At 35.1% G+C, this 10,931-nt stretch overlaps 2 protein-coding genes across 3 annotated transcripts; both read left to right on the top strand.

Annotated features, from left to right (window-relative positions):
• The first annotated feature begins 269 nt into the window (after nt 1-269).
• LOC106673601 (UDP-sugar transporter UST74c) lies at nt 270-1,476 on the top strand. The gene has a single exon (XM_014405763.2). The coding sequence runs from the start codon at nt 295-297 to the stop codon at nt 1,285-1,287; it is 993 nt and encodes a 330-aa protein (XP_014261249.1). The 5' UTR covers nt 270-294; the 3' UTR covers nt 1,288-1,476.
• A 3,081-nt stretch (nt 1,477-4,557) lies between these two features.
• LOC106673602 (transmembrane protein 198) lies at nt 4,558-10,380 on the top strand. Of its 2 annotated transcripts, XM_014405764.2 has the most exons (5): nt 4,791-4,905; nt 8,949-9,278; nt 9,336-9,545; nt 9,609-9,718; nt 9,782-10,380. In XM_014405764.2, the coding sequence occupies exons 1-5, from the start codon at nt 4,791-4,793 to the stop codon at nt 9,914-9,916; spliced, it is 900 nt and encodes a 299-aa protein (XP_014261250.1). In that variant the 3' UTR covers nt 9,917-10,380. The 2 variants fall into 2 exon arrangements, with proteins under 2 accessions (XP_024083438.1, XP_014261250.1); XM_024227670.1 differs by having other exon boundaries at nt 4,558-4,905; nt 9,336-9,718.
• The last annotated feature ends 551 nt before the right edge of the window (nt 10,381-10,931 follow it).

The raw sequence follows: 10,931 nt of genomic DNA, 5'->3' as shown, positions 1-10,931 counted from the left end.
ATATTTATTATATGGTTTTTATTTAGACATCTTTGAAGTAAAGATGACATGAAATTTGTCTTGAGTGGGAAGACAAATAAAATGAAAAAACTTTAATCAAAAAAAATTTTAAAAAGTCAGTATTTGTAAGAAAAGTTAAATAAAACTGTATTGTATTAAAAAAAGGTAGATTCCTGACTGGTTTCATTCATTCATTATAAAGAAGTTTTGTTTACAATAATATTAATTGATTAATTATTTTAAAGGGATGGAGAGCGTACCTGAAGAGGAAGTAGCAAGAGGAAGAACGTCGGGATGTCCTTGTCGGTGCAGGTCGAGCAGAAAGAGCCGCTCCTCGAACAAGAAGAGCAGGGCTCAACGCTGTTGCAGAAGTTCAGCTCTGCCCTATTTTATGCGTTTACATCTTTCATGATCACTGTTGTCAACAAGCAGGTATTGACGAGCTATGCATTCCCTTCATTCCAGGCTGTAGCACTCGGGCAGATGGTAACAACCATCGTCGTCCTCCAATGCGCCAAGAAGATGCGAATACTCACATTCCCGGACCTGCACAGAAAGACATTTTCCCAGCTTTCACCTCTACCTTTTATCTACGTCGCTAACATGATATTCGGACTCGGAGGGACAAAAGAGCTGAGCCTGCCGATGTTCACAATGCTCAGGCGCTTTTCCATATTGATGACGATGATCGCTGAATACTGGATCTTGGATGTCGTTCCTAAACTCTCCGTCAAGATATCCATCGGTTTTATGATCTTAGGAGCTGTGATTGCTGCGAGCGGTGACCTCGGCTTTGTCTTTGAGGGCTATGTATTCGTCCTCTTGTCTGATGTTCTTACGGCCAGCAGTGGAGTCTACACAAAAAAAATTCTCAGCTCAAACAAGGAAATGGGCAAGTACGGTCTTATGTACTATTGCGCCCTTTTCATGGCGCCGTTCGCCTTCTTCACTATTTTGGTGCTAGGCGAGGTTGCTCCAGTGGTCTCATTTCCCGGATGGCACGACCCCATTTTCATCCTACAGTTCCTCGGTTCGTGCTGCATGGGCTTCGTGCTCAACTACTCGATCGTCTTCTGCACCCATCATAATTCGGCGCTTACAACGACGATAATGGGCTGCCTCAAGAACATCCTCGTCACGTACCTCGGGATGTTCATTGGCGGCGACTACATCTTCTCGGTGACCAACTTTGTTGGCATCAACCTGTCGATTATCGGCAGCCTGCTTTACACTTACGTCATATTCAAACCTTCGCCCTCAAAGGGCAGTCATTGTATAAAAGTTTAAAAACTTAGCCTGTATATACATTATTTAATTAATGCCCAAACTTTTTTTTTTTTTTTCAAAAGGCGCACAGAATTTTGATTTTAGTGTGCTCAAATGAAAATTGTGCCAAGTAAATTTAACATACTTTTTTTTTAATATATATACATTTTTGGGGGTGTTATTTCATAATACTTTTGTTTTAAAAAGTTACCGGGTTAAAAAATTTCCTGTATCATTTTATGATTTGTGTAAATATTATTATCTTCCAATGTATGTTTTAGAAGTTTGAAAAAGAAAAAAAAAATAAGTCCAGTATATAGTAATTTATTTATTTGACCTGCTTACCAAAGTATGCAAGCATTAAACCATTGTATCATTCGATAGATAGATAGATGGATAAATAAGTTTAAGTGATGACAGATGATTTACAACAGAATTAAAATTGTCAGGAAGATCATGGACAAAATTTTAAATTATGAAACTGTACTGTATCACATTGAAGAAACAATTAGAATGATTAATAATTACAAAAATGCGATATATTATCCAAGAACAGACATCCTTCCGGCCATCGAGGTCGACAGCTGTGCCATTTCAACACCAAACGCATGCACTCGGTAGCTCCAAACCCATTCACACGCTCAATCATTCTTAAATACATTCTCTCCTATTTACATACAATCACTAAATAAAAATAGTGTAGTACTCTGCTGAGTAATTCCACCATATACCCTCTCACATAAAACATTCATGGTAATAAATTCATTCTTAACACATACTATGGACGCAAAACTATTACTATTGTATACAATAACACAATCTTGTTTCCTACAAGAATCAGAACAGGAGACTCGTATACTCGCTGCAGTGCTCAAGTACAATTCTTATATCAGGTTGCGCAGGTGTTGGCCTAAAAGTAAGTGTCTATGTCTACATCGCTTGGCCAATCCTTAATCGGGTGAGGATGAGCGCTCTTCTTTGATAAAGACACTGAGGGCCGCCTATCAATAGTGCACCTGCGCCTCTGACAAAAGGGACCGGGTGAATGAAACTTTAAGCTCCTTTTAATCATGTGTTAGAAAGACTATTTATGGACAACGCATTAATTTATTTGATCTAATCGGATCCAGGAATGCGATGGCAGATGATAAAGGGGCGTCGGTGGCCGCAACGGTTTAGGTGTTGACGCGGCACTCTTCACTGGGATAAAGGTCCCAGGTTTGAATCCAGCAGCTCTGCACTCAAACCCAACATACAAATGGTACTTTTATTCCAAAACACCGGCATCCCTAGAAGTGTGGATTAGGGAACCATCCCTAAGGGTTCATAAAACCTCGCAGTTGAAATACTCTTGTAGGAAAAAAATAAAAGGAAAAGTAAGTCTTAGAGGAAATGTCAGAATGGTTTATTGTAAATTATTCGTAATGGAAATTCGATGATTGGAAAAGTTGTTACACCGATCATAGAAATATAAGTAGTTAAAATTAAACATAATATTAAACATTAATTTGTCCCATGAATCCAATAAGATGAAAGGATAAATATATTGATAAATAACTATAAGGCGGTGCACAAGTATCTGTCCTTATTTATTTATTTTTTAAACAGGGCTTTGCAATAACAGAGGTCATATCAACTACCATTTTTGCAAAAAAAAAAAAAAAAGGTGCAAGTATATCAGGTTCAAACGCAGGGCAGCTGGATTCAAACCCAGGATCTTTACCATGAAGCGAAGAACTCTGTGTAAATGCCTAAACTGTTGCAGCCACCAATTTACTGTGTTTGAGTGAAGGAAGGTTGTCAAGGTGAAAATCACCTTGCCGGGTTTCCAACCGTACATTTAGGGGTATGTACATAATTTTAGCAAAGGTATAGGGGTGGGGCCTCGGCAGTATATCGAGAAATCTTCAGACCCGCCAAACTTAGTTTAGATACCTTTTAAATAGCACAAAGGTTAGGTTATAAAGTTCATACAAGTATTAATGAATTAAATTGAGTTTAGGTTAGCAAATTTAAATAGATCTTTGGCAAGTTGGGCAGTTGGAGGTTTAAAAGGTTCAATTAACAAGATAATTGAAAGATAAATTTATTGAATTTAATAATTCAACCATTTATTGAATAAATGTAAGAAGGTAGAAAAAAATAAGGTAAGAAGACTGAATAAGATGATAAATAAGTACAATTGGTAAAACTAGATACATTTCAAGCAACTTGGTAGTAGTACAGTGGAGGATTAGAAAAGTTAAATTATAAAGTTCATACAAGTATAAATGTATTAAATTTTATTGTATCTATTTACTGTACTAAGGGTAAAAAGGGTAGATAAATTCATAAATAAGTGTAATTGTCAAAATTAGATAAATTTCCAGCAATTTGTAAAAGTTGGGCGGTGGAGGATTACAAAGGCTAGAAGATTATAAAGTTCATGCAAGTATTAATATCTTAAATTATTGAATTTTATTGTATCTATTTGCTGTATTAAGGTAAAAAGGGTAGATACTCTGATAAATAAGTGTAATTGTCAAAATTAGATTCATTTGTGTCAATTTGGAAAATCTACCTGGTAAGAGATTAGAAAGGTTAGGTTAGAAAATTCGCTTACAGTAAATGGATTAAATTATTCGATTTAATTCAATCAATTTGGATAACTAAATGATCGGAATGGTTTAATTAAACGCGATAAATAATGCTAAGAAAGAAAAATAGTTTAATTTATATAAAATTTGGAAAAATTTTAAGATGGAAGGTTGAAATTTCGAGGTTAGAAATGTAAGATATATTCCTCTAAACTTGTAAAATACATAATTATAATTCAAAATATTATAAATTAAATGCATTCGTTTATTTTTTCTAATAAATAATGCTGATTACCTGGGCGGGATGGACGAAATGGAGGAAGACCTTGAAGAAAAGAAGACAGGTTATAAAGCCTTATTATGGTACTTTTAACAAAAATCTTAAATATTTTTGTTATTATTTTTTAATATAATAATAATTGTAGGAGAATAAATTTGAATGTTGCGCGAAGGTGACTGTGACGTTCTTAAAACCGTTGATCACTTTTACAGAGGTTATAATAAGTGACAATGTACTGGAAATAAAGAGAGTGTGTTAAAACGAAAAAGTCTTTACGGTTTTTATCCGATCCAATCCAGAAAAAGGGCCGACATAATGTTTAATATTAATATTTGAATGTTTTATTTTTTATTAATATTTTTCTATTGAGAAGATAATTTTTATAAACTTACCGGAAAATCCCGGTATTTTTCCCTGTTTCGTGTCTCGATGAATCGAAGGATCCGCAGCAATCGAATCACGTCCTCCCGTTCGACTCAATTTTGATTATTGATTTCGCCAGTCCTCAGACTGTAACGGGCAGGTTAGGACTGAGACGACAGACAGGAGAAAAAAAATAGGAAGAAAATTAAAAGAAAAAAAATAAAAAACAAGAAGAAAAATGACAGACGGTGTCGACGGAGGCGTGCGTCACCTTGCCATGTGAAACGTCCGTACTGACGAGGGAAATGGCCAATTCCACCTACCTGGGCCACTGCGCCTTCGAGAACCAACCGACGGACCCCCTTTCCATCTGCATCGCCACCATGTACATCCTCTTCGGCATCGTCTACACACTTTTTGGTCAGTAAAAAAAAAATCGAAAAAAATCCGACACGTCATATTGACACTCCACTGACTCACCATCCCCAAACAACAATTTTGTCTCATTGATAATGTCAGATAACGGAAATTAACTCTGAACAAAGATCTCTTAAAACGGTCTACAATATTGTCATGATGACAGTATTGCCTTATTGGGCAAGTACTTAGGCCTCATCATTGGCATCTCACTGTCCAATACAAAATACTATTTCTCTTCTACCCTTCACAAAATATCATTACCGATCAAATTGTGAAGGCTTTTGTTGATGTCCTAGTTGTATAACACCATTACTGTTGTCGGTTGTCTTTATTATCAATGAACTGGCAAATGAGGACGCGTGGAGGAATAATTTCCTCATTGTTATACTGATTGTACTTAGATTCCTGTCATTACAGTTATTCGCCATTTGTGATTACTACTGTCAATACTCGGGTACTTTGATATTACAGTATCATTGGTACTTATATCACTTGGGTCCAGCTAACTATACTTAAGTAATACAGTACCAGGTGATTATTTATAAACCTGGTATACCCTTTTATTTTATTTCTTTGGTTTGGAAATAATTTTAAAAAAAACTAGGACGTACATATTTTTTTACGTAGAATCTGAATCTGTAGTAAATTTTTTTTAAAGTACTTAGCAACTATTTATTATTATTATTATTATTATGATTCTTCCTTCTTGAAGGTGGGATAAGAGGTCATCTCAAATTGAGATGACCTATTATCCCACCTTCAAGAAGGAAGAATCATAAGATTAACTGTTGAGGTCAAAATATAAGAAAACATCATTATTATTATTTAAATGGGAAGGTATAATTTTGACTACGGAATTAAATTCTATGACTTTTTTAAAGAAGATTTTACTTTGGGCACTTTTCTTGTAGAGTTTGTCGTTTAAGAGTTATTAAGGCTTGAAAAAATAAAAAGTTCAAATTTCTCTTCTAATGATCTCTCATCTCTAAAGTAAGTAGGAGGTGGAATGAGTGATGATTGAGATAAATAAAATTTGAACTTTTTTTAATTTTATTTTTTCAAACGTTAATAACTCTTAAACTATAAGCTCTACAAGAAAAGTGCACAAAGTAAAATCTTCTTTAAACAAAGTCGTAGCATTTAATTCTATATTGAAAATGTAGAAGAAGAAGAAGAAATACATCTTTATTCTGGGACAGTGTCCCCTTAGAATAATACAGTGGTTTAACAGGAGGGAAGTTCCACTAATTATAAAGTGCAAAATAGGAAAAATTAAATGAAAATAAATGCAAACAAATCAAATAAACTCACAAATAGATTTTTTTAAAATTAAAATATTACAGTTTTTATAAAAGTTTTAAGAAAATTACTGTTTGAAAGAAGAGGAGGTGATTATATAGGAGGGATTTGAAAGAATTAAGAGAGATGGCTTGATGAATAGAAGGAGGGAGTTCAAGAGTTTGAGGTCTCAGATCAGGAAGGATCTTTCAAAGGAGGGATTTTGTGTTGGGGGGAGAATAAGGTCTCTGTGGGGAGGGGATCGGGTGTTGTAGGTGTGGTGAGAGGATTTGAATCAGAGGGATTGGATGATGTTTGAGGATGACATGATCCGAATACAGATGAGAACCCAGGAGTGCCGAACACAAATCTGACACAGCAGTTCATGGTGCGCTTCAGGCACCTGCTCTGCCCGTCTGAGAACACCCCCTCTCGTATGTAATTGAAGAAGGGAAAGATAAGAGAACATGCTAGGGGTTTACAGGTGGAGAAGGGATGAGAAGCCAGGGCCGATGGAATAGGTTAAGTTAGGCTTTTCAGCTGCGGGAAATTTAGGAAATGTGAAGCTGCCAGGAAAGATTTTGGCTGAGGATAATACCAAAGTTTTTGACGGAGGTATGAACAGTGATGGGCTGGTGATTTACAGTAAAAATATATATATATAAAAATGATACCTTCCCATTTGAAAAAAAAGTTGCTTAACTCTGGGAAACGTACATCGAAAAAAAATTGACTTCAGAATAAGATTTTACATAAAAAAATTATGTTAAGATCAGTCCTATTTTTTAAATTATTTCCAAACAAATAATAGGGGGTAGTTTATAAATAATCACCCGGTATACTTTGTCTTTGTACTATGATTAATGCGTGGTGTTAGTAACTGTTAGTCAATGATTTTTCGGAGATCATGAGATGTGGTTTGGTGTGACGTAGGTTTTAGAAAAACATTTTCTTTATCATGCCAGCGGAAAAAATTTTCTAGCATTGTATAAATTCATTTTTTTTAATCTACAATTTTCTTGCATTGTATAATTTTTTTAATTTAGAATTTCTAGCATTGTATAAATTCATTTTTTTATCAAAAATTTTCTAGCATTGTATAAATTATTTTTTTTATCTAAAATTTTCTAGCATTGTATAACTTGTATTGTATGTATTTGTATATGTTATACAATAACAATGTTTATAAATCCCAGGCCCTGAAGATGATCTCAATAAAGATCAAAACATTGGCATGATAATGAAAATGTTTTTCTAAAACCTACGTCGCACCAGACTGCATCTCACAATCTCCGAATAACTATGATTAATCTTAGTTGTCTTCGTTACTGATATTACTCAGGTTTATTTGCCTTATTCTCATTATACTAGGTCATTGCAAAAATCTTTGTGCATAAATTAAATTTTATTTTTAAATTTCAGTATAAATTGTAAACATGAAAATTATTCCTCAAAATATACGCCATTATTATCAACTACTTTAATCCATCTTTCTGCCAGTCCTTGGCTTTCGAGGTATAGTACTTTTCACATTCTAATTTAACGTCCTTGTAAGTTTTTGAAGTTCTGGCTTTTCAAAAAATGTGCCATTGACTGGAAAAGATCAAAATCAGACGGTGTGATATTAGGGGTGTAAAGATGGTTTGGGCAAGATGACACAAATACACACCCTTCATTTCTGAAAATTTTTCTTTGGTAGAAGCGTTGTCTTCTGAAATATTGCTTTATCCCGATTGAGCAAAGTAGGGAACTTCTCTTTTAAAACCCTGTATACGCTTTCGAGTTGTTCATAGTGAAACTCTGCGTCAATAGCCCTGCCATCTGTAACCAGCGTAAAGTGAAAAACGCCCTCATAATTCCACCAAACATAAAGCATAATATTTTTTCTAAATGGATCTCAGTGAACCTCTGCTTGAACCTCTTGGCCTTGCAATATCCACTGTTTTCGGTGGTTAGAATTTTTTAAAAATATCCATTGTTCATAGTTCGTTACAATTCTCTTCTAAAATCTATCATCACAAACTTTTACAGACTGTTGTGCTCATTCAGCTGACAAGTCATGGAACTGATCTAGGTCGTATATTTCGAACATTAATCTGTTTTAAAATGGCAGCTAACACATTTGAAACCCTCACTTCGGACAATAATCCTCGAGTGGTCACATACGGGTTCTTATTGACTGACTGTAGTACTTCAACATCATCCACCTCTGAAGGGTGACCAGATCTAGGCTCGTTTTGAAGGCTGTTGTTCCCAGAATCGAACTGCCTGAACCAAAATGCTGGTGTTAAGATGCTTGGAGATTTTCACCTTCACTGCACAAATTTCCTCAGCTCCTGCCTTTACACTTAGTCCTTTTTTCCATTACTGCCTGTCAGTACAATCAGTAGACCACAAATGACAATTTTTTCTTCTGACATTTTTAGTGAGATTTATACAAAGGAATGAAAGGCAAAGCTATTTGGTATACATAATTAAATAAAGGATTCGTCAAAGTAAACAATGACATATGCATCATTATATCAGAATCGAATAAGGATTAAAAAAATGGAAACTTTAATATCACCACACCAGACCGCATCTCATGATCTCCAAATAATAGTTAATTAATGGTCACTAAACACTACACACTTTAATATCATCAATTAATTAATGCACAAAGACTTTTGTAATGACCTAGTAGTTTGATGCCATCACAATTTTTTTTATTTTATCATTGTTCAACATCTTAATAATTAACATATATATTTTCCCTTTTTGAACAGGTTACCGGTGTTTTAAGGCAGTCATGTTCTTGACAGGCTTCATATTTGCATCTGTCCTTGTCTATTTGATCTGCATCCAGGACCGCATACTGCCATCTTATGCCAATGCGGGGATCGCGGTCTGTGCCGGGCTCATGTTTGGTCTCATCACCATGCTCATACAGTATGTCGGTCTTTTCATGACCGGTTTCCACACGGGGCTCCTCCTCGCCCTGGCGACTTTGGGCGTACTTGACCTGTTCGAAGAGCAGGTCGGCCTTTTTACCGCTATTGCTTCGCTTTTGGGCCTGGGGTTATTCTTCGCCATAATCAATCTACAATGGCAACGGGGTAAATACATTTAAAAAAAAATTTTGTTAATTGTTAATATGTGTTTTAATTATCTAGGTCTGACAATTCTTGGGACATGCGTGTATGGTGGCGCACTGGTGAGCAGCTCCGTTGACTACCTTATTGAGAGCTTCCAATCAGTCAAGTGGCTCTGGCAACGTGCCGGCATGATGCCATGCTACCCTGTCATCGTGATATGGCCTGTCCTGCTCCTCTTCGGCCTTGTCATACAATGCGGTATCACCGCCCCTTCGACGCACAACTCCGGTATGACATTTACACTTTCACCATTAACTGAGTACACTGAATTATTTCGTTCACCCTGTACAGGAAAGCATCCCACGAGACCGAGGACGAGAGAACAGAGGGCTGAACTGAGACAGAACAAATATCGCTACCTTTACCAAGTGAGGACTGCTCACGGCGACGTCATTTCCCAGGTGTGCCTTTTTGAAAATTACATTTTTATCAAACCTTTTATTTTTCTGTTTTTCCTTGTGAAGAATTACGTCCAGGCGATTCAGAACAAAGTGATCGCACCGGGAGAGACGTCAACACTAGAGTCAGACGCCACGCATCTCACGATGCTCCCGGATGGTCAGACAGATTTCAACCGCGGACCCGGCTACTACCGATGAGGCTCACCACACCCGCGACAAGAGGAAACCTGCTAGTCCTTGATTTAATAATTTTTACCTTTTTTGATTTGTTTTTTAATTTTAAGTAATTTATCGCACGACATCACGCGTCAATTGGCGAAGGAAAATGACAGTCTGCTCGTGTTTTTTCCCCCAATTTTAATTTTAATTTTCACCCATGCAATGTTGTGATAATAACAATGTAGGTTATTTTTTCTTTTTGCTTTAATTTGTTATTGTCTTTTAAATAATTGCTCACGCTCTACGCATAAAGTCATCACTTTGTACACGGATTTTTTTTCACAATACATTTTAATTTGAAAATCCGTCCTGAACAAACAGGGGGAATGTGTGATCGTTAAGGATTTTTGTGATAATTAGTGATTCGGATGTATTCCCTTAACAAAAAAATGAAAAAATATTGACTAGCTTTTCTTTTAAGTTTAATATATATATAAAAAAAATGGAATGTTAACCATTAATTATTTAATTATGAACTAGTTCCTTATATTATTATTATATAATTATTAGTCACCTATTATTACTATTATTATATGAACCCATTTATTTTGTTGAATAATATTTAAGCGTTGTGATTTTCTCGGTAATTTTCCCCCCCAGTTCTGGTTTAAACGTGACTGTCCGCATGTCAGTCGGGAAAGTGACAAAAAAATTAAATTAAGACGTGACTGTTATCATTCACTGTTGTCACAAAGTATATTGATAAAAAAAAAAATTATATATAATTTTTATGTATGTCTGTTTGATAAGACCTTAGACCTTAGTGTTTATTGTTGTATTAGTCATTGTATTGTTTTCTTTATTTAAAATTTATTTTTGTGTGGTAAAATGGTTATTATTTATATATTTATATAAAACATCAGAACAAATATAGCACAATTATTTTAATAAAAATTTAAACTTTTTTTTAAATTATAGTTGTTTTATACTTTCTGTAAATACAAATTATTAGCCGTTTTAAAATTTGTTTGTGCCAATTTATAAAAATTTATCA

This window comes from Cimex lectularius, unplaced genomic scaffold (genome assembly GCF_000648675.2).
Source record: "Cimex lectularius strain Harlan isolate CLEC.00 unplaced genomic scaffold, Clec_2.1 scaffold252, whole genome shotgun sequence".
NCBI classification, from domain to species: Eukaryota; Metazoa; Arthropoda; class Insecta; order Hemiptera; family Cimicidae; genus Cimex; species Cimex lectularius.
The sequence above is the reverse complement of the archived record's forward strand: the minus strand, read 5'-3'. Positions and strand labels throughout refer to the sequence as shown.

Bases quoted from the DNA above. Each gene is read 5' to 3' on its own strand.
- LOC106673601 (XM_014405763.2), top strand. From the start codon at position 295: ATGTCCTTGTCGGTGCAGGTCGAGCAGAAAGAGCCGCTCCTCGAACAA.
- LOC106673602 (XM_024227670.1), top strand. From the start codon at position 4,791: ATGGCCAATTCCACCTACCTGGGCCACTGCGCCTTCGAGAACCAACCG. The intron at 4,906-8,948 runs GTCAGTAAAAAA...CTTTTTGAACAG, and splicing joins CATCGTCTACACACTTTTTG to GTTACCGGTGTTTTAAGGCA. The intron at 9,719-9,781 runs GTGTGCCTTTTT...TTCCTTGTGAAG, and splicing joins ACGGCGACGTCATTTCCCAG to AATTACGTCCAGGCGATTCA.